A 21,633-nucleotide genomic window follows, 5' to 3' on the forward strand; every position below is an offset into this window, starting at 1 on the left:
CCAGTAAGCCGAGACCTCTTTGTACCAAAGAGATTTATTTGCATGTAAATAAACATGTTCTTTGCAATATTTCCAAAAAAGTTGAAAGTACACTCTACGTTCAAAAAGAATGCAAAAGGAGCCGGGGGTATTTACAAAAAAAAGCAAATTTCCAGACAGGTATTTACATCACGACCATTTAGGAAAGAACCATTTTCTTTTAATCTCCATGTACACTTCACCACCTGAGATTAAAAGGTTTGGCTTTTATTTCGTTTACACCTTTTATCTTTCCAATACTGAAAGATGTTAAAATAATCGTCGAGAATAAGCAAAAATATTTTAAAAATAAAACATTTGTCAGAGACCGAGCATTTACACGTCAAAACGCCTGTGTAGTCGTGTACCTCATCACGGCGACAGAAGCGTTGTGCAGCCAGTGCCCGGCTCCAGTCTCTCTCTCTCTCACATGATTTATATCACACACAGGGGAAGGGGACAGGGCACCAAAATGGGGCAAAAAAGCTTTAAATTGCTGCTGCCCCCGTGGTCCGGGACTCACACATCTCGCAGCAGCGGCGGCAGCAGGGAGACTTTGCTCCCTCTAATTTCTGGAGGCAATGGTGATGCCCGCCTTCTGCAGGAGAATTTTAGAATATTGAACTTTGGTCTTGGGTGAGCGGAGAGGAAACGTGTGCAGCTCTTTCCTTTAAAACACATTTTTGTGTTAATTACAAAGCTGAACAGTATTTCCTTCCGACTTGCACCGGTAAAACGTGACTCCGACTAATAACAAGTCCAGCAAACTGTCCCGTGAAATCCCCAGCCCTGATTCCATTTGACGTGTGCAGCTCTTTCCTTTAAAACACATTTTTGTGTTAATTACAAAGCTGAACAGTATTTCCTTCCGACTTGCACCGGTAAAACGTGACTCCGACTAATAACAAGTCCAGCAAACTGTCCCGTGAAATCCCCAGCCCTGATTCCATTTGAAGAGCGCTTCTTTCCGAAGGCTGTTTACACCTTCATGCGACCCCGAACAGATCAAAGGGCTTTTTATTTAACAAAAACAACTTAAAAAAACCCAAAACCCGGGAGAAGCAGAACAAACACCGGCGACAACCTGCCGGAGTCTGAGCAGGCATCATTTCCCAGATGCAGCCGCCGTAGCAGGGTCTCAAGATAAATTCATCTGGTGTTGTGTTTCTTACATCCTCTTCATAGACACCCCGCAGTCATACGATTCTGATGCTGCGTAAGATAACGTCATTTGCTCCAGGTTTAGACTTTATTTACTATTTTCCTATGATTTCAGCACATGAAGATGGGAGCGCTGGTGAAGGGGAAGCTACGGTGTGCAGACCACAAGGAGCAAAGGATGAAGGGTGGAAAATACAAGGGAGAGTTCTCCAGAGCCTGGTGGGGGTGGGGGTGGGCTTTGGAGAAATTCACGGCTCCCATGCTCTGCAGGAGCCCTGGAATTAAGCTGAAGAAGAGGTGAAAAATCCCTAAATCAATTAACCGAATCGTCACCGCCCTACTGAAAAGACACTGCCCTCACTACGGCTTTGAAGGAGCCAGAAAAGAAACAGCTTGCCTGGGGTGTCACTGGGGTCAGACCGTAAGCAGGACTGGAAACCTCTCGTTTAACAGAAACTTCAATCTTTGACATCATTTCTGACTGCATCCCCAAACGCGAAGTATCATCTCGTTCCCACGGGGGGAAATCCTGGCCTCCAGGAGTCAACAGCAAAACCCAGCGGGAGGAGGATTCTGCTCAGTACATGATTCAAAAGGAGATGTGTTTGCAGAACTCTTAATTTCCCACATTCCTCTTCAGTGAATCAGATTTAACTGCTTTTAAAAATAAAACGCTCTCCTGAGTCTCTTTTCCTTTCAGGGATCACAAGATAAGACCATAGAGGATGCCTGAGTCACGCTCTTAATTCCACCCAAAAAGGGAAACCCATCTTTTAAGGAAATCACTGCTTCTGCTGCAACTCTTATCTCAGATGAACCAGTTAGGAGCTGTTTTTCCAGCAGTGTCAGTGCTAACACCAGGACACGGCTGGCTAACACCTCCCGGAGAGAGAAGGCAATGCTCATGTGCATTACCAGAACTACTATCTGAGAAGCACCCTGTAAGTTAAAAGAAAAAAAAGCAAAACCCAAAATGAAACCCTGAAGGGCTCAGAAACAGATTGCAAAAACAAGGCCCATTTTTCAACCTTGAATGCACACACTAGCTGTTCTAGCGACATCAATGGAAGTATTCGTAGTGGATAAATTAAGCATGGCTCTAAAGCATCCGCAGGACTGAGACGCGTGCAGCTTCCAGTCCATCGCTTTACAAATGCAGCATCAGGGGATTCTGGGGAAGCTCTGTTCGCTAGGCTTACAAGGAAGCAATGCTCAGATGAAGACAGTGGAGTCCCTTTTCAGTTTAGATTTGCTCCAACGCATGCCAGAATTTCACCAACTTCACCAAAGCTACAGTGGCTGCACGTGTGCAGAGCTGCCCCAATCCATGGGCTTGACCCAAATTCCCAAGTCCCTTCGGGCTCTGCATCATACAATTAAAACAGAGGTTGCCTGAAAACAAGCAGCACAAGGCATTCAGATACGGACATAAATAAATACCTAAATGAAAGGGAAGTCAAACAGGACAGCAATCCTTCATCCCTGTGACCTGGAATAAAATGCTGACATCCATCAGAACACAGTGCCCGATTCTGCAGAGCAGCTCGTATCAGAGGAAGACAAAGCTTCTCAGCACCACACCAAATCAGGCATTGAATGAAGAAATGCCACAAAAATAAAATAAATTTTAAAAATTCTCTTTTTTTCTTCCAACCGCCCTTTTAAAAAGAATAAAACCCAACCCTAAAACATGCCCTAAAATAATTAGTTTAAAACTTCCTAAATACAAAAGCAACTTATTCTGAATGGGAAGAGGGGCAGAGGAACTCAGACTCTCCCAGAATAGCCTATGTTTCTGTTTGCACCAGTTTGGGGTCTGCTCCCACACTTACACGCATACTTAGCTTTATACCCATTAACTCTAATGGGGCTAGTAATACTTATAAATTAAGAATGAGTGTAAGTGTCTGCAGGAGGAAGGCCACAGTCAGGAACCTGGCTTGCCAAACGAGCTGCTGGCACTCACACTTTCTGTTCAGACTTTGGAGATCCTTGGAAATACTTTTTGTTTCTCTTCAAACACACCCCATAAAGATCAGCGTGGCAGGTTTGCAATGAATGGTTCCTTTCTTTCCGTCTCTAGAACCCGCAGGTTCTGCATACAGTTCATCTTTTAAAGACACTAAGAAAATTAATTGCCAATTAGAGCAACATCCATAAGATCGTCATCTTCTTCCCCGATCAAAAACTCAGGGCTAGCCCGGGATGGGCGCTCAGCCGAAAGGATAGCACTGCTTGTCATGGAGAGAGACTGGTCTGCTGAAATTGGGGACTTTGACCAGCTCTCTGGCTTCATGCTGTGAGATTTCTTCTTGTCTCTGTCTTTATCCCGATCCCGATCTCTGTCCCGGTCTTTGTCTTTCACTTTTTTCTTCTCTTTTTTGTGCTTCTTGTGTTTTTCTGAGCTATATTCAGGCAAAGGCCTAATGCCATCATCAGAGCTGGGGCTGTTCTGGTAGGATTTCTCTGCTATGGAAGAGCCTGACTCACTCTCACTGTCTATGTTTTGGGGAGTGTATGCTGGTGACTTACTGTGGCTGGGAGAGCAGCGTTCATGTTTTGGAGTAGATCCACTGATTAGAGGGGATCCATAGCTCTTGGAAGAAGCCATCTGAGGCCTTAGGCTATCCCCACCTCCTTCCCCAGGTTTCTGCAAAGTTACTTTGGCTTTAATGCTAGGGGAACCACCATCGTGTTTGCTGATGATAATTTTGGCCACTCCAGTGCTTCCAACATTTTTGGAATCTGAAGTCTTCTTGGAAGAGTCAACAGATCCTCCAGAAACAGAGACTTTAGATTTCTCTTTGTCACTCTTCTCACGTTTGCCCTGGAACTCACCTCCGGACATATTGTGTTTGGAGGACATAGTATGGCTTGAGGAATTGGAACTTGGCCCCATTTGTCCATCCATTGGGTCATCTCCACCAGGCCCGCTAGTGACAACCCCATGTTTAAGTTTGTCTATGACTGCAGTCAGAGATGGCTTCTTGTTTCTGCTTGGAGACTTGCCTTTGGAACTTCCATGCTGGTTTTGAGATGAAGACATGGAAGACCCGCTAGATGAAAAGGAAGATGAAGACGCTGTCGAAGAATTTGATGAAGGAGGTGGTTTCTGTGACATAGACCCAGAGGATCCCATTCCTGAAGACGATTTCATACTTGAGCTTGATCCGGTCCCAGACATATGGGAGCCTCCGGAACCTGAACTGATAGGTGACTTTGCTTTAGATGATGGGGGAGTACCCGGGACAGGTTTCATGGGAGAAGCAAGCTTGTCAGAACCTCCCGAGGGTCTAGAATGAGATGGAGAGATGTTTGGTTTACTCATGGAAGGGTTCATAAGTGATGATGGCTTTCCTTGAGGTTTCATCTTGGTACTTCCAGAACCGCTGCTGAGGCCATGTTTGGTGATGGGGGAGGATCCAGGCTTTCCCACGGACTGAGCTGAGCTTTTGGACTGACCTGAACTTGAGCCGCCTTGGCTTGAGTAGAGGCTGCTGCTCATCTTTGAGCCAGAAGACCCTTCTGATTTGCTGCTTTTAATTTTGCCTGAGGTTGAAGAGGAGGAAGAAGAGGAGGAGGAAGAATGGCTATGATGGCTTTTGCTGCTGGAGGAGGTGACAGAGCCACTACTTGTATACTGGCCATGTGAAGACGGTTTGCCCACAGTCACTGTTCCTTTTGGGATCTGAATGGTTATTTTTGGAATAGGAGGAGTAGCTACACCAGGAGGAGTCTGAGATCTGCCTGAACTCCCAGGAGATTTGGACCCACCTGTGCTTGCTGGTGGCGTGAAAGGCCTGTTTGATGAACTGTGAGATGGAGATTTCCCATCTGTCTCCTGCTTCTTCCGCTTTGGAAGTTTCTCTTTACTTTTACCATCACTGGATGGTGTCCGGCTGCGCTTCCCTGGCTTCCCATCTATCCCGGGACCTGCCATGTTACTTCCAGAACCATTGCCTTCCTTTACCCGTTTCTGAGACTTTTCCTTTCCTATATCCCCTGTGTTCAGTAAAGGGCTCTGACCTCCACTGTGATGCTCCATGATGTCAGAGGACCCCAGTGCTTTGCTTGCAGCTGCAATAATACTAAAATCTACCGTATCGGACTGATTGCTCCCCTTAAACTTATTTTCCCCCCCGTCAGTCCCCAAGACTTGCACCCCCAAAGTAGTTAGAGCCTGGGACGCATAGCCCTTGAAATCATCAGTGTCTCCACTCTGACTACTCTCATCAAAGTACTCCTCCCCAAAGCCACTTTGACTCTGACTGTTCAGCAAGTCAGGATTGAAATCTACTCCATCTGGAAAAAAATGGTTTGAAGAATCGCTGTTGGGGCTCACAGCAGCGTCTGCTATCAGGTCTGCTGGATCTGTGTATGGGTTCTCACTATTGTTCGTCTGAAAAACATCTGGGTCAAAGAGGGCACTTTGTGAATGTCCTGAACTAGAAGAGTCTCTTACTGGAGTACCAATGGGTGGACAGTCCTCGTTAGTGGTGGGTAGCTTGGAAGCCTCCTCTGCTATATCCGAAAGGATATCAGTAACATCGGCTCCAATGCTGTCCGAACTAGAAAGTCGAACCATTCTCTGAATACTGGGCTGCGAGTGAGGTATAGGCTGTGGGTATGTAGTAGGAGGAGTGCTGCATTGGCTGGGTGCTGGAGTAATATGAGGGGTGTCCAGGGTATCTGCAGTCATGTTGACATCAAAAATGGGATTCTGGGAGTCAACATCCATTGAAAAGAGCTCCCTCTGGAAATCATCCTCAGTCTGATGCTTGGGCTTGTCGGCCGGCATGCGGGACTTTTTTTTCTTTTGCTTATTCCCCCCAGGGCCCATTTCCATTCTGGGGGAGCCAGAGGAAGAGTTCTGCCTTTCGAGAGGGCTGCTCCCATACAGAGTGGAGAAATCCTGAGGGGGATTCTCTTTAAGAAGGTTCATGAGCATGGGGTGGTTCTTGGTGTTGCTTGCTGGTGAGGAAACTGGTGGTGGTGTGTGATGGGGAGGGGTTGGACTTGAGCCAATGGTAGACCCCACATTCCCTGTGATCTGCAACAAACTAGTGAGAATAGGGTTCTGAGACACTTTGCTGAAGTCCTCCCCATGGCCCACCGAGTCATGCCTCTCTTTCATGCTTATGCTCATGTTAAACAAAGTAGTGATGGGCCCCCCAGGAAAAGTGTTTGTTGGGGTAGTGGTACCACTCATTGGGTTGCTGCCTGTGGTCATGCCATACCCTGGGCTGCTGGCTGGGGGAAGGTTTTTCTTCACCATATCTTCTACTGTCTCTGCAATGAGGGACAAGGCTGGTGTGTCTGCTTGAATCGTTTCTGCTTTTCTACGAATTGCTCTCATGGTGACAGGAATGGACATACATCTGCAAGACACAAGACAAAGGGTTTAGCGTGCATTTTGCTGCCCTATAGCAACGTTCACTGAAGATGTTTTAATAACTTCATCCGACATAAAGCAAGCAGTAAAGCTCTTGGGCACAAGGGAGCAACAGGTCCAGGCACTGTAAATGCCCTGCTATTCTGCTTGTATTTACACTTATCCCATCAAGCTTATCTAGCCACGAGACAACTGTGCCTTTATGCATTGCCCTGCAATCACAAAGGGAGAATTAATCAATCAATTAACTCTAATATTAAACTAATAGCTGACAGATCATCATCTTGTAGGTAAAGCACAGGATGCCATCTGGGTTGTTACTCTGATTCTGCCAGAAAACACCTTTGTCTAAGCTTGGCAAACCCAATTTCCTGCAACCCTGTAAAAATCAACAATAATGCCACGTGCTATTCAAGGACTACAAGCCTTTGATGTTCTGACACAAAAAATGGCTATTCTCACTCAAAAGGTCTATGCTGTACCCTGTTAACATTCTACTGTGTTCTGAATGGTGCCTGGGGTGGAGGAACCTTGATAAAAGGCCTGTGTAAATGACAAACTGCAGGGGAGCTCTTCCACATTTTACAAGACTTAGAAAGCAACCAACTACAGTAGGCATAAATAGTAGGCACCTCAGACACGCACTCAAAAATAAGTAGCTATGGTTCAACGTCTGGAATGAAATTTTCAATAGGGCTCCAAGCTTTCCTCTCTTGCAAATAACCACTACCAAAACTCACCCACAGACAGAACGGCTCCAAAACTGCTACGATAAATATAAGAAAGACATAGAGTTCATCTATATGATTTGGAGTCCATGGTGGCACAAAAAAATCCAGCTTACCTTTGAACAACTTTGGCAATGAAATCATCTGTACAGATAAGAGCATCGGACAGCCCTTTGTACAGCTTACAGTTCACATGAGTAGAGTCTTGCACATCCATTACCACTAAAAGAGAGAAGGCATTTGGAAGAGATCAAAATCCTGGTTACAGTGGAAGAAAACCCTGCCACCGTTTCCAAAAACACACTCATGCTTTTATTGAGTCCACTTACCACACACCAGGGAGTCATTCACAGGATGCTGAAAGGATACACTAAAACAGGAGTCAGAGAGAGGACAAACTTCAAACTGCAGGATCCCAGGAGAATCTGAAAGACATGGGAAATGTTAAATTAGGGAACACAGGAGACGAACCAGCGGCACCAGCTCAATACCCCCATATAGAAGGAAAAAGAAAAAAAAAAAAAAATAAAGAAAGGAAAGCAGCATGGGTCTCATTTCTTATTCCTACACCTGGGAAAATCACCCAGGGTTTCTTACTGTCCACACATTATTTACCACTCCATGTGGTACCCACCTTCTTTTAAAACAGTTCGCTTGACACAGCTGCCAATCAGCGTGTTGTACGCCACTTGATGTCTGATCAAATTGAGGATGAGAGGAACCCGTCCTGGGTGCTGGAAGGCGATTTTACTAATCAGAGTTCCTTGAAGGCTTCTTCCATCTGGGAGAGGAGCATCTTTGTTCAGAAAGTAACAGTGCTGCTGTCCTGGAAGAGCCTGACAAACAATTTCTGCTTTACTCCAATTACTGCTGGGTACAAGGCAATAACAGACATCTAGGAAGGAAAGAGCAGGCCCCGGATCCAAGTGACGCCAAGCCACCTTTCTGGCTGAAAATGACAAACAATGAAGACACTTTCCTTCCCATCTGAACAAGCAAAACATGATTTCAGCTCCTCAGAAGTAGTACTGCCAAACAGTATTCACTGTCCCCACTAAAACAGTTTCCTACGGTATAGCATCCCTTCTGAGGAAAAGACAAATCCTCTGCAGTTAACAGGAGATTCATCATTGACAAATTAAGAACTAGGATTTCTCCCCAAATGATGACATTTGTTCAGCCACACATTACAGTCTGAACAAGAGGAAGGGACAGCACCTGGGAAGGCTCAGTCCCACACCTCTGCTGTCATTCTGGCAGCTGCACTTCAACAGCAATGGATTTTTCATTACCTAATTTTCCTAATTACTGCGATCATGTTGGTATCTGAATTCTACTGCTTGGATAGCATAGTTTTTGCCTATAAATAAATGCTAGACCAATTTCTTTTAACCCACTTGAAAGATACCTGAAACAGACAAAAAAAACCCAAACTGCTTATCTACAAGCATAAAGTCCTGGTTGTAACAACATACTTACTGCATAGAAGCGCATATTGTGGTTTAAAGGTAGAGGATCAGCCTCCTTGGATAATTCAAACTGTGTGATCAACTCATACAAGGGTACAAATGTTGGTGGTGTGTCGAACAGTGGAATACCTGAGGGAGCAAGATGGCACAGAATGATAGCACCTGGGAGCCAGAAAGAGATGGCGGGCCAGAGAAGGCATTACCATCTAATAAAAGAAACTTATCCAGGTTTTACTGAAAACAGCACAAAATCCTGAGCAACTTTTCTGGCACACTTTAAAAATTAGCAGCAGTTTATTGATAAAAACCTAGGAAGTATCTGTCTGACAGATCTGCAACCCACCTGTGCAGCCCTGAAGTTTCTGAATGAAAGCTCGAGACACTGGAATGGGGCGTGGGAATTTCAGGAAGAAACAAGCTGGTAAGTCCACACTGTTGGCACTGGTGATCGACGAGAAAGACGGAGTTCTGAAATATTGGGTTAATACAAGATCTTATGAGATGCAGGGCATGACTCTGATGTCTGCTATGAGCACCAGACATACAATTTACTGTTCAATCAAATACAAACAGATTGTTATACCTTCTTAAAAATTAAGACACTCCTCAAAAGCATGTCACATGCCTGAAATACATATTTCTTGGCTTAAAGATAGCACATAAGTGCTTTATATAATGCTATGACATCATGCAGTCATCTCCCCGCTCTGACTTGAACAGAGGCCTGAATGTTGAATTTGCACCTCAACAAGGCTGCTGAGAAAAGGCCTGGCAGACATGTCCTTTGCTTACCCTTTGCTGTCAACTGGATGAGAGCCCATAATCAGTGGTGCAATTGGAAGTTTGTACATAGTCATGGTTCCCTCAACTGTTACTGATACATTCATACCCAAAGACCGAGGAACTGCAAGACGAAGCCAGAAAAAAAACCCAACAACATAAGCTGATGAAAAAAAAAAAAAAAGTGCAAGCTTTACAAATTACATATCAGTATGGTGAAAATATCTTAATTCCTCCACAAGGCACAGTTTTCAGCATTCACTTTTATCACTAAATGGACTACAGCCAAACTAGTTATGTGACCTAACGCTCTATTTTACTCTTTCAAGGTAGACCAATTGCATAATTCTTAAAATATATTCCAAATACATTTGCAAGTTTGTCGTATGCTCTTTACAAAGCTATTTACAAATAATGATTTTGGACAATTTCACCCTCTTCTTCCCCAAGACCAGCTCCAATTTTAATTGGTGCTTGGTTTTGTCATTTTTGTGAGAGACATATCTCCATGTACGTGCATGAAAAATAATCTTCTAGTAAGATAGCAGAGACACAAGTATTCCCACAATAAAATGAATCTCATGTTAACGATGAAATTCACCCTAAGGGAAAAGGCTCTGTCTGCAGACTGTCACCCTTGGTAGCAGTCCAGCTCAAACTCCAGAATAGCCTTGAGGTTCGAGAAGATGGTCAACTAAGCCAGTATTTGCACATGGGCTTCTTAAACCTGTGCCCTCTGAGAGTCAGTCTATAATTTTCCTGTATTACAGGGTGACAGCAGAGGTGAGCTAGACTGTTGGAATTCTGCTTTCTTCTCTCCTCCAAGCAGTAGTAGTCCACACCAGCTAAAGCTGACCTACCATTGTTCTCATGCAAAATAACGGGAGCTCCAGTGCCATCTTCAAATAAGTCATAGGGCGAGACATAATACTTGAGATTCATCAGAAGACCTGTGGGAGAGAAGCTTTTGAACAGGCATCCTGACAATACAAGTTAACCCAATCATTATTAACCCCTGTAACCACATAATATTTGCACTGTAACACAGCACATGCTGTGCAGAGCTGCTACTGCACCTTGAAAGGTGCCAAAGACACAGACATGGCCATCTGCCATAAAATTACCGTGTGCAGCTTTGTAAAGAAAAGCTAGCCTTCTGGGTCATGTGGGACTTGCAAATACCCAACCACCTTCTCCCTCCTTTAGTTTGTTTAGCATTTCCCATTACTGCCCTTAGTTAATGTGAAAACTACATTACAAACAACAAACATAAAGGGGATCCTGAACAAAGTAATTTTTATTCTTTTTTTTTTAAACTGTTAATCAAAGATACCTCCACTCCTGGGAGTGAGATAGCCAACACTGCCATGAAGAATCTTGTCGAGGGGATTTGCATTGGTGGCTTGCCTGCAAGAAAGGCAATCACAGATCTGTAAGAAGCCAGTCATACCTGAAGCCAAAAGTCACGTGCTGATGGCAGTCTAAGATTTTAGCTCAATATATACAATTCTCAGTCACACAGAGGCAGTGATCTTAAACTTCAGAGTTATAGGCAAAACAAAAGCTACTTTAGTCTCTACAGCACAGGTTTATCCACTGAATCTACAGCTGTGAAAGATGGCCAAATCCTTCTCAATTTCTTGCTGTAAAAGACATTACCACTAATCCATCTAGTTACAAACTTTCTACCTTCCAGACTTTCTTTCAATTCAATTCTGCAGTTAAAAAGCAATTTCTCAGTAAGCTCTAAGCAGTTTTTCTCTCTCTCTGCACATCATTCCCCTGCTAGCACAGGCCTTCTGTAGTCTCAGCATTGTACTTCTTAGCAATAATGTCAGGCTATACAGGCACTGATGTGACAGTTGAGGGATATACAGTACTTGGCATGATCAGAATCAGCATTATTAAGTAAAAACAAACCAACAAAACCCAACAAATGATATAGATGTCCTTACCAATACATCCCTGCCATTTTTGAGAGATCCAACTCTAAGGACTGCAGAGCTAAGTACATTTTAGTTTTAAGTTTGCTAGGGGAAAAAAAAAACACAAAACAATATAAAATTGAAAGGAACTGTGCAATGACATTCAACTCACAGAGCTGCTGGCTGACAAGCGGTAGTACTTGCCATCAGACTGAGCATTTAGAAATTGTAACTCTTCATTCTGCATTCCCACTTCACATTAAATCCTCCCTACCCACTCTGTGCACATGCAAGCCATGGTGATGTAGTCAGTAGGGTTACACACAATGAAAATTTAAGCACAGAATAAAAAGCTTGTAGATTTGCTTAATTTTATATATGTGGTTGTAAATAAACATAATACATATTCTAGACTTACTTGTCTCCTGGCAACTTATACAGGTTCACAAGCCCCCTTAGGTGCTTAGAAAATTCATCAAAATTTTTCTCTCTGAAAGGAAGAAAAAGTAACATGTATTCAAATTCATAGCAGATAAGGTTTTGTTTTAAAAAGTTCTAAGTTCACTAAGTCACTTAAGAAAAGACTTTTACTACGCGAAAACTACAAAATGTGTTCTTTAAATGATCCAGCTTTAATGATTCTGATGAATGTTGTGCTGTGGCTTCCAAGATACCATGCACAGCAGTCAGAATCTGAAGTATCTGAACCAAAGCCAGAAAATCCCCTGGAGAAGTGGAAAGACTTTGTGGGGAAGGAACAGTTATGAAACATTTTGCGTTTCCAGACATAAAATAGCATCAGATCAATACTGCAAAGAGAAGTCTGTCAGAAAGTGCTACAACCAAGTCTTGTTGCTCACCTCAGATGTTGCACCAATTCTGGACAACTCTGAAAAGGAAAGAACATACAACGATATCAATGTCGAATGCAGCAATTTCAGTCTTTGTGCAGCACAGCAACTGTAAAATATTAGGACAGTAACATTTGTAGCATCAGCTTTTCATGAGAAGCAACACAATGCTCACAACTACATATCGCTCTGGTTCTAGTTCTGTTTGTCAACCCCCTCTGGGAAAAATTCAAGCAATCTCTTAAAAAACTGATTTGAAATAAAACTTTTAAAATTGTGAAGCCTTACGTTGAAAACCTATGATCTTATATAGAGATATTAAAAATGGTCTGTTTTCAGAAGAGTGGCTAGGCCAACGTAATTAGCAAGTGCAAACTCTCATACATGTGCAGAAAGGAAGACATTTCTTTTCAGCATTCCATGTTTTAGTATTGTCCATTCAGAGATCTAAGTTTTATAAGATTAATTTCCCTATCCTTCTTCCAGAATAAAAATTCTCAGAAACACAGCGATGGCTTCCTCAAATAATGTTGGCAGTTATAAAACCACTCAGAGAAAAAGAGAGACCATCAGTAAAACAGTCCTTGCACACATCCACTACATCAATCAGATTAACCCACAAGAACAGATTACTCCACGGAGGCTTTTACTTTCCACTAGAACAAGCAGCAAAGGTGCAACGCTAGGTCTAGCAGAACATTCAATATAATCCATTTCCTCTGCTCAGACAAACGGGAGCCAAAATGGCAGTTCCAAAAACACAAAGGCATTACCCTCATCTTTGTCAATAATACATACCACAGGGTTTTCTCCATGGTGAGCCACCTTGACATCACACAGCAGCCCTGTAGGATCTAACTGGACTTCCACATAGAACATGTCTGAAGTGATGTAACATTCAGTGCCATTTGCACTAAGGTGAGATCCAAGGCTTACATACAAAACAAAACAAAAATTGCTATGAGATGCACACAAAAACCAATCAAACCAGCAGTGAGATTACGATGTGTACAGATAAACGGGAAAAGCCTTTGCCATAAAATAAAGAAGACCTACCCATTTTGTCTAGCTATAGACTCTAAGCGATCTGTCATGGCAGGCAGAGAAGATACTAGATGGAGAGAGCAAAAAACAAGGCTTAGTGAAATGATTCCACATTTCCCCAGGAATAAGACATCAGCATTAAACCCAGTCTCAACTAGTTACTCCCTCCCATGGCCCGTCACACCTTCACATGTGCAACTATATACATTATCTGTACTCAAAATACAGGCAGAATGAACAACTTGCATAGAGAAAACCGAACGTTCTTAGAACTGCGAAGACAGAATGGTTCTTCTTCCACAAATGGAATTCAGGCATGGGCATTTAGAATAAAACTAACACAGGCCATCTTGACTGGTACTGACTGGCACCGAGATAAGCGTGCTTATGTAAACGTTAGCACACATGCCCTAGGAACATAGGGATAAGTGCTAGCAACAACCTTGCTTGCTTGTATGATTTCGAGCATTTCCATAGCATACCACTGTTAAGCAGTCTGTAAAGTGCACGCACAGAACATACCAACCTTTTAATGCCTTCTGCAAAGTCTCCAAACAGCTCACCAGATGTTGGTGCCCCCCCGAGTTCATCACAACTCGCTTTTCCTTAGTCAGAAAGAAGAAAAATGTCCTTTTTGTGTATCACTCAGTAAGAGGGAATTATTGCAACTTTTGTAGAGTCAAGTGAGGTTTATTTAGGTAATTAAAAGCAGATTAGACTTCATCCCCAAATTACATCCTCATTTTGACTCCTGCAGGAGAACAGTATCCATTTTGGAAGCAGGTAGCAAAGGCAGGCCTGGAATTGATTTATTTTCTTTTAAGCAACTTGCTCATCTGGAAGAACAGACTGTAGCAAATTTTAATAGGCATAAGCTAAGAGTTATATAGGAAATGACAGAGAAATAACGAGACAGGCAAACTTTTAACACCACAATATATGCAGAAGCCTTTGATGTAGCTCTCCCCTGCCTCCTGCTCCTCCTTCCCCCTACCCAGAGACCAGTATTTCAAACCCACGTTTGACTAAGCCAACACCGAGTTTTGAATATCACTGAACAGGGAGCAAATTGCTTTACAAAACACAACATCCTGAAACAGCAAGTGGCAGAATGGTTTGGGCTTCTCAGCACTGGCTGGAACCACAAGTTTGACCCTTTTCCTAGTGCTGAGCTGACAGCTGCCCCATGTCAGTTAGGCTGCAGAGGGGAGGCTCTAATTAGGGAAGGCAAAGACAGGCCAGACAGAAAGGGTACAGACATCACTCCCTCCCCTGCACACTGCGGGGTGTGAGAACTGGCACGCCTCACCCACGCTGGCCCAGAAGGCAGTCAAGGCTTGAACAAAGGGTAAAGCACTTTGAAGAGATCTAACAAACCAACAACAAAATTATTACTAAAGAAACTTCAGAAACCCTCCTGCTGAGATCTCAACAATCCTCACCATGACTTGACGGACTAACTTCATGGTTTCTGTCCAAGGTCTGTTTTGGTTGTACTTTGCATGAAGTTTTTCTAAGAGGGTACTCATCTTATTCAGCTTCTCTGTTTCTGTAAGACAGGGGAATATTCAGAAAAGAGAACGAGACAATATTTGAAGCTTTACAAATAAAACAGCTTGGCAGTTACGATGAAAATACTTCTTAGCTTTAAGCTAACCATGATTTCAAAAAACTTATTTTCTGCTGATTTATCCCTGCAACCTAGAACTTAAAGTTAAGTAAACGTTAAGGATGTATCACAAACTATCAAAACCTAAAGGACCATAAAACGCCTACAGGCCTGTTGGGAAAAGCCCAGCTCCTATTCTGCACAGACTCTGAGTGATGTGGCCCACCAGGTTAAGTTCTGGCATGACAGGAATATATTGGGGCACTGTTTGAAGATACAAGGGCATGGTCTAAAGACAAAGCTTCCCTGGGACAGGAAACAGAGAGTGTAAAAAACATTGTGTTAAAGAAGCAAGGCTAAGCTTCATTTCCTGGATTCCCCTTCACTGTTTACTCTTCCAGCTATCCAACCCCCTGTACAGTAAAGATCTTCACACAGAACCTTCCACCACCAAAACCTCAACCAAATCAGTCCAACTGCCAGCTGTCACAAGTTCTCTGATCAGACACACTCCCACCTCATGCTAGCTTGAAACTGAGGGCTGGTGTCTCTTCGGTGCTGTTCTAGAGCCAGGGCACAGCTCCCTACCCTCTGAGATACTGAAGCAGTGGATGACTTGGGGAGGGGGGTCATGGATCTCTACCCACCTGGAACCTACTCAGCCTTTACAAAACACCTCTCATATCCCACAGGCTCTCATCTACTACCTATGGTTCTACAAGCTCATATCTGTATATTTTAGAAAGTTCCATTGTTGTTAATAATATTTCTCTGATGAGAGACAAGGAAGGATACAGGATCAGTGACTAAGCAAAAAACTGGAGTTGGACAGTTCAGCTAAAAAAGTTCCAAGATTAAATGGTTCATTTTTTCCCTACTATCTAGTCGGATGTATGCACAAAGAGAACGCAGCTTTCAGGAGTACCTATAATTTTGTCTTTTTTTGCTACGAGACAGCTTTTTCCACACTTGCATTTGTCAAAAAATCCCAGTGGACATCACTGCCAAAATAAACCCTGCCACTGGCACTAGTGGGTCCAAGGCAAACAGACGCCTACGACATTTTAACTGCCATGGCATGCAACCCTGTAAGTCCTCACCTGCAAAATTTCAAGGCTTTGTTTTCATTATTGATGCATGTACAGTTCACAGACCTAATGCTGACCCCATCCGATCCAAGCATTAAGAAATAAACATTTGCTAGACCTTTTCAGACACTTTATACTTCTTGGCTACGTTAGAATCGCAGAACTGTTGAGGCTGGAAGGGACCTCTGGAGTTCACCTGGTCCAAGCCCCCTGCCCAAGCAGGGCCACGGAGAGCCGGTTGTCCAGGACCGCGTCCCGATGGCTTTTGAACATCTCCAAGGATACTGACTCCACCACCTCTCTGGGCACACTGTTTGAGTGCTTGGGCACCCTCAGAGTGAAAAAGTGTTTCCTGATGCTCAGGTGGAGCCTCCTGCCTTTCAGTTTATGCCCACGGGCTTATGTTCACCTCCCAAATAAGCGGGGCTCCCTCTGCTTTACGCTCTTCCTCCAGGAATTTCTGTACATCCATAAGACCCCATTAAGCCCTGGGACAGGGGCAGTTCTGACAGATTTCAGCACAGTTAAGAGCCTCACGAGGATATTTGCCTTTTTATTTCCTCCCCCCCCCCCCAAAAAAAAAAAAAATTGAACCAGCCCGCAGCCAGCACGAAGACCCAGAGGCCCGGCCGGGGGTGTAGGCGGGGGAAGCGAGTCACGGTGCCGGTGAAAGGATCCTCGTCCTCCCGCCGGGCCGCGGCCCCGCTGCCGTTTTTTTCGGGGACATACCTCAGCCCCAGCCCGACACTCAGCCGCACCGACCATCGGTAGACACCGGGACACCCCCCACACACACACTCCACACACACACACACCCCGGTCTCCTCACAGAACCGGCGGGAAAGCCCTCGCGCCAGCCGCGCCCCTCCGGCGGCACTCACCCTCGGCACCGCCCGGCGCCGCCTTCATGCCGCGGGTGGGGACGGGCGGCTCCGCGGCGGACCGCAGCGCCGCCGTCGCGTCGGGCCGGGCTGGGAGCGTGAAGGGTGGGGGTGTGTGTGTGTGTGTGTGTGTGTGTGTGTGTGTGTGTGTGTGTGTGTGTGTGTGTGTGTGTGAGCCGCGGCCGGGCCGCTGCCCGCCGGCCTCACACGACGGCGCCGGCCGCCGCCGCCATCCCTCCGGCCGCGGCTGCGCTGGGGGAGCGCGGCGCTCCCGCCTTCTCGCGAGAGCCGCCACGTCTCGCGAGAGGGCGGGGAGGAGAGGTGGGAGGGGGAGCAGTGGGCGGAGCCTGGCGCCACACGCCCCGCCCCCCCCCTCGCCCCGCCCAACCTCCTTCAAGCGCGGTGGCGGCGGCCGGCGGGGAGCAGCCGCCCGTTACCGGTCGCGGTTTAACCCCGGTGCTTCGATAAGAACGCGCTCCTCCCGGTATCTAGGCCGAACTACACGACCCGCGGGATCAACTTTTAAAACTCAAACCCGGAGAAAGAGAGGCGAGGCGTTAGGCGAGGCGGGAAGGCCGGGCCCGGCACGCCGTGACAGGCTTCGCGGAGCTGAGGGGCGGAGCGCGCGCGCCTGTCCGCCGCCGGGCGCTACCATAAAGATTTGTTGAGGCGGGGGCGGGGAGGGCGGGCGCTGTCCCCGCCCGGCGCCCCAATAAAGTTTGACTCGAAGCCGGCGAGCGCGTCATCGGGCGGCGCGGCTCTCGCGAGAAGACGAGCGCGGCTTCCCCCCGCCCCCCCCTTTCCTTTTCCCTTATTTCCTCCGCGAGGTCTCGCGGGATCCAGCGCGCACTCACCGGCCGGTGAGGGCGGAGGGCGGCGGCGTTCTCGCGAGAGGCGGGCGAGTCTCGCGAGAGTTGGCGGGTTGCCCCCCTTGGACGCGGAGCCGTTTCGCTTTGGGAAGTGAGCGGGGGGGGGGGGGGGCGGCGGCGGCGCTGGGCCAGGCCAGGCTAAGCCTAGGCCGGGTCGGGTTAGGGGAGGGGAGGTGGGGGGGAATCGGCGGGAGGCGGTGTCGCCCCTTGGGCCTTCCGGCTGTGAGGGATCCGTGAGGCGGCCCGCGGAACCCCGGACGCCCGGTGCTGAGGGGGTGGGAAAGGGATCGCGGGCCCAGGCCCCGCCATCCCGGGGAGCCCCCCGCGGCGGCGCTGCCCTCCGGGCCTGGGCCCCTCGGATGAGGCGGTGAGGCCGGTGCCCTTCCCCCTCCCCTCCCGGTTCCTGCCCACCCCCACCCCCCCCCCCCCCTCACTTTCCGCCTCCTCCGGGGCTTCGAGGCGCTGCGGGGCCGCGTTCCCTGCCCCGCTCCCCATGTAGGAGGGGGGTGTTGGCGGCAGGGAGGGCAGAAGCCAGGGTGAATGGTGCGAGGAGCGGGTGCTGAGGAAGTTTGAAGTTTTGGGGGTTTTGGAGGATTCCCCCCCCCCTCCCCTCTCTCGAGCACAGTGGAGGAGGAATGCCAAATCCGGAGAGACATGGGGGCAAGAAGGATGGGGGCGGCGGGGGGTCCTCGCAGCACGGGCCTGGCAGCGGGAGTTCGAACAGCAAGGAGAGGCACCGGCTGGCTTCCAGGCACAAGAGGCATAAGTCCAGGCACTCCAAGGAGTCACCGCTGGCAGCCCAGGAGACGGCGGCACCCTTGGGTGCGATGATCAAGCCGCTGGTGGAGTACGATGACATCAGTTCGGATTCGGATACCTTCTCGGATGATGTGGCCCTCAAGCTGGACAGGAGGGAGAACGAGGAAAGGAAAGCGGACAGGAGCGAGAGGATACAGAAGCACCGGCACCACCAGCACAAGCGCATTCGTGAGCTGATGAAGAGCAAACAGGCAGAAAAAGAGAGAAAGTTAGAGAAGAGCCTGGAGGCATCCAGCAGGTCCGGGTCCACCAAGGACAGAGTATCGGGATCCTCCAAGAGACTCCTTGAGAGCGAGGAGCACCCCAAGTCACTGTCCTCAAAGAGCAGCAACAAGGAATCCCGGTCAGCCAAAGCGCACAAGGAGAAATCTAGGAAGGATCGGGAGCTCAAGTCCAGCCACAAAGAGCGCAGTAAAAGCCATCGGAAAAGGGATGCTCCAAAAAGTTACAAAACAATCGACAGTCCGAAGCGGAAATCCAGAAGTCCTCACAGAAAATGGTCCGACAGCCCTAAGTTGGACGACAGCCCCTCAGGAGCCTCCTACATCCAGGAGTACGATCTCAGCCCTCCCCGCTCTCACACATCCAGCAACTATGATCCCTATAGGAAAAGCCCTGGTGGCTCCTCGCGCCGGCAGTCGATCAGCCCACCCTACAAGGAGCCCGTGGCCTACCAGTCGAACACTCGCTCTCCCAGCCCTTACAGCCGGCGGCAGAGGTCCATAAGCCCCTATAACAGGAGGCGATCCTCGAGCTACGAGAGAGGCAGCGGGTCATACAGCGGGAGGTCACCGAGCCCTTACGGCCGACGGCGTTCGAGCAGCCCTTTTGCCACGAAGCGCTCTGTGAGCCGAAGCCCCATCGCCAGGTGCGTGCTCTCTGCATTGCCTTCCATGCCCTGGGGAATGGGGATGTGGCTGGGGGTGGTCAGGGTGGCTCCGGGCATGAGAGAGGTTAACCCCCTTCCTCATCTCGGTGGGGACCAGGTCACTGGCTGCCTGATTTGGCTGCAGAGTGATTTGTGTGGAATTGCTTTGGTTGGGTTTGTGGCAATTCCCTTTAAAATGGTGTTCACACTTTGGAAAACACCTCCCTGACTGGTGGTAGGCAGCGTCCATGTTGGCTCTCAGCAGAGAGGCCTAGGGCTGAATGAGCTCCTGGGATTAAATTACACACCACCTCTGGAGGTGGCCCCCGCAGAAGGGCTGAGGCTCCTGAGGAGGGTTGTGCTCTGAAGGGAGACGGAGCCATTCAGCTCCTGATGCGGTATCTAATGCACTTCCCTGGCAAGAAGTTCAGCCAGGGAGAATGCTTTCACCTATTTCTGGAAGCCTTTATCTGTTTACTGCGTGTGGAAACTTGATGATGCTTTTCAAGAGGGTGGCTTGTTTTGAATGTATTTTGCTCTTTCTGAACTGACTTGTCTTTTCTTTTTCCTTGAATTAGAGATGACCACATGTAAACTCCATCTTTCTAGCCTAAACCTTGTTTTCTCAGTACTAGCCTTTCTTGCTTCCATTCTGAAATCGGGGTGTTCTGGAAGGGCAAGTAGGACCCAGCTGTATTCTGGCTTAACTATAATTTTCTCTTTTTTTTTTTTTTCTTTAGTCAGTAACCTTGCTACAGAAGGAAACTATTATTTGAAGGTAGTTCTGTGTGTTTTATTTCAGATGTTTGTTAATCATCCTGTTATATGCACGAATACATAGTCTAATGTTGATTCTTTTTTTCTGGCTTCAGCTTATGTTAAGTGAGTTTCCAGTTGTCACCATGGGTGCTGCGGAGCTTTGGTTGTAGCTCCATGGCAATTAAGATGTGACCTGGAATGTAATAGCTATAGAAATGCTCTGCGCTGTGTTAGTTGTACTGCATCCTCTGGTCCAAACAGGAGCTGCAAGTGAAGAGGCTGCCTCCAGAGCGCATTTATGTGATCAGCAGTTCCCAAAGAACTCGGGGCTTTTGGAATTTGGCCTTTGTTACTAGAACTCTTAACTTCAGGAATACTGTCTTTTATAGTGGGCTTGAAATAGTGCCTTTGTCCTTGCTGTGAGAGTTGTATTGGTTTTAGCACCCTGGAAGCTGTTACGTAAAATCTACTTACGCTGCTGTGACTTTACATAGTGAAAATTTCCTCCAGACTCTTTCTCCTCTGCCCTGTTTTCTCTCTGTACACCTGAGAGGATCTGAGTGATAGTCGTTAATGGTTTTCTTCTCCCTCCCCTCAATCCTTTTTGCCCTGGTCGCACTGCTCTTACATGTTAGTTACTTGCTAACACTTTCGGAAGGGTGAGAACACAGCAGTAGAAAACATATGTATACTTCATGATATAATTTTGTGTTATAGCACCTGTTAAATGTCCGTGTTCAGCCCTAACCAGGGAGAAACCATGAGGAAAACGGAGTGGTATACGAAGAGGCATTTTTTCCGCACCACCCTCCTCTTCCCCCCCCAGGTGACTCTACTTCCCAGGAGAACCTGAAGCTTATTCTTTCTGTAAATGGCTAGTTGCTTCTGACTTGAGAGATCAAGCAGTTACATTTTCCTGTTCTTAATTATGGGAGCAATTTTGAAGCACTTTGTGCTGCTTCCCTGGACTTACAAACTTTTTAAGGGCATCTTTGACTTGCTGTCAAAATGCTAGACCCCAAACCAAAATAGATTCCAAAGGTTACTTACTGTTTACGCTCAGCTTGTACTGAATTCTTTGAATCTCTGACTGCAGTTGATAACCTACTACTTTTCTCTCTTTTTCTGGGCAGATAACTTTGTGATATATTCTTTTAAAGCAGAGCAAAAAATATGGATCACTCCTTCAGAAAACATCTGCCTGAAGTGGTTCTAGTAAAGGGACAGCGGGAATTTAACGCATTTTCCATACGTTAGGCAAATTGTAAGTTGTAATTCATCATTGGTTTTGCTTCACTGAGCTTGTAGCCTGTATGGTGAGGTAGTTGGTGTAAGTTTGTGGTCAAACGTCTGCTCCAGAAGCCAAAGATGG

General features: G+C 46.8%; 2 protein-coding genes across 7 annotated transcripts in view; one reads left to right on the top strand and one right to left on the bottom strand.

The window, feature by feature from the left end:
* Positions 1–826: 826 nt before the first annotated feature.
* MED1 (mediator complex subunit 1) lies at positions 827–17,049 on the bottom strand. 2 transcript variants are annotated; one of them, XM_049800200.1, is made up of 18 exons: positions 16,947–17,049; positions 14,811–14,917; positions 13,895–13,973; positions 13,381–13,435; positions 13,123–13,255; positions 12,334–12,362; positions 11,892–11,963; positions 11,504–11,578; positions 10,882–10,955; positions 10,409–10,498; positions 9,561–9,672; positions 9,112–9,236; positions 8,779–8,897; positions 7,934–8,135; positions 7,629–7,724; positions 7,416–7,521; positions 6,417–6,557; positions 827–6,239 (listed from the first exon to the last, which is right to left on the bottom strand). In XM_049800200.1, the coding sequence occupies exons 1-18, from the start codon at positions 16,972–16,974 to the stop codon at positions 3,311–3,313; spliced, it is 4,572 nt and encodes a 1,523-aa protein (XP_049656157.1). In that variant the 5' UTR covers positions 16,975–17,049; the 3' UTR covers positions 827–3,310. The 2 variants fall into 2 exon arrangements, with proteins under 2 accessions (XP_049656157.1, XP_049656156.1); XM_049800199.1 differs by having other exon boundaries at positions 827–6,557.
* Positions 17,050–17,920: 871 nt separating this feature from the next.
* CDK12 (cyclin dependent kinase 12) overlaps positions 17,921–21,633 on the top strand; it is a 28,121-nt gene continuing 24,408 nt past the window's right edge. For all 5 annotated transcript variants that reach the window (XM_049799947.1, XM_049799948.1, XM_049799949.1 and 2 more), the window contains exon 1: positions 17,921–19,502. In XM_049799947.1, the coding sequence (XP_049655904.1) occupies positions 18,451–19,502 (1,052 nt within the window). In that variant the 5' untranslated portion in view covers positions 17,921–18,450. The remainder of the gene's footprint in view (positions 19,503–21,633) is intronic.

The sequence above is a fragment of the Accipiter gentilis genome, chromosome 5 (genome assembly GCF_929443795.1).
Source record: "Accipiter gentilis chromosome 5, bAccGen1.1, whole genome shotgun sequence".
In the NCBI taxonomy this organism is placed as follows: Eukaryota; Metazoa; Chordata; class Aves; order Accipitriformes; family Accipitridae; genus Astur; species Astur gentilis.

Bases quoted from the DNA above. Each gene is read 5' to 3' on its own strand.
- MED1 (XM_049800199.1), bottom strand. From the start codon at position 16,974: ATGAAGGCGGCGCCGGGCGGTGCCGAGG. The intron at 13,436-13,894 runs GTTGGTATGTTC...CTCTCCATCTAG, and splicing joins TTTGCAGAAGGCATTAAAAG to TATCTTCTCTGCCTGCCATG. The intron at 7,725-7,933 runs GTGGGTACCACA...CATGTCTTTCAG, and splicing joins GCGAACTGTTTTAAAAGAAG to ATTCTCCTGGGATCCTGCAG.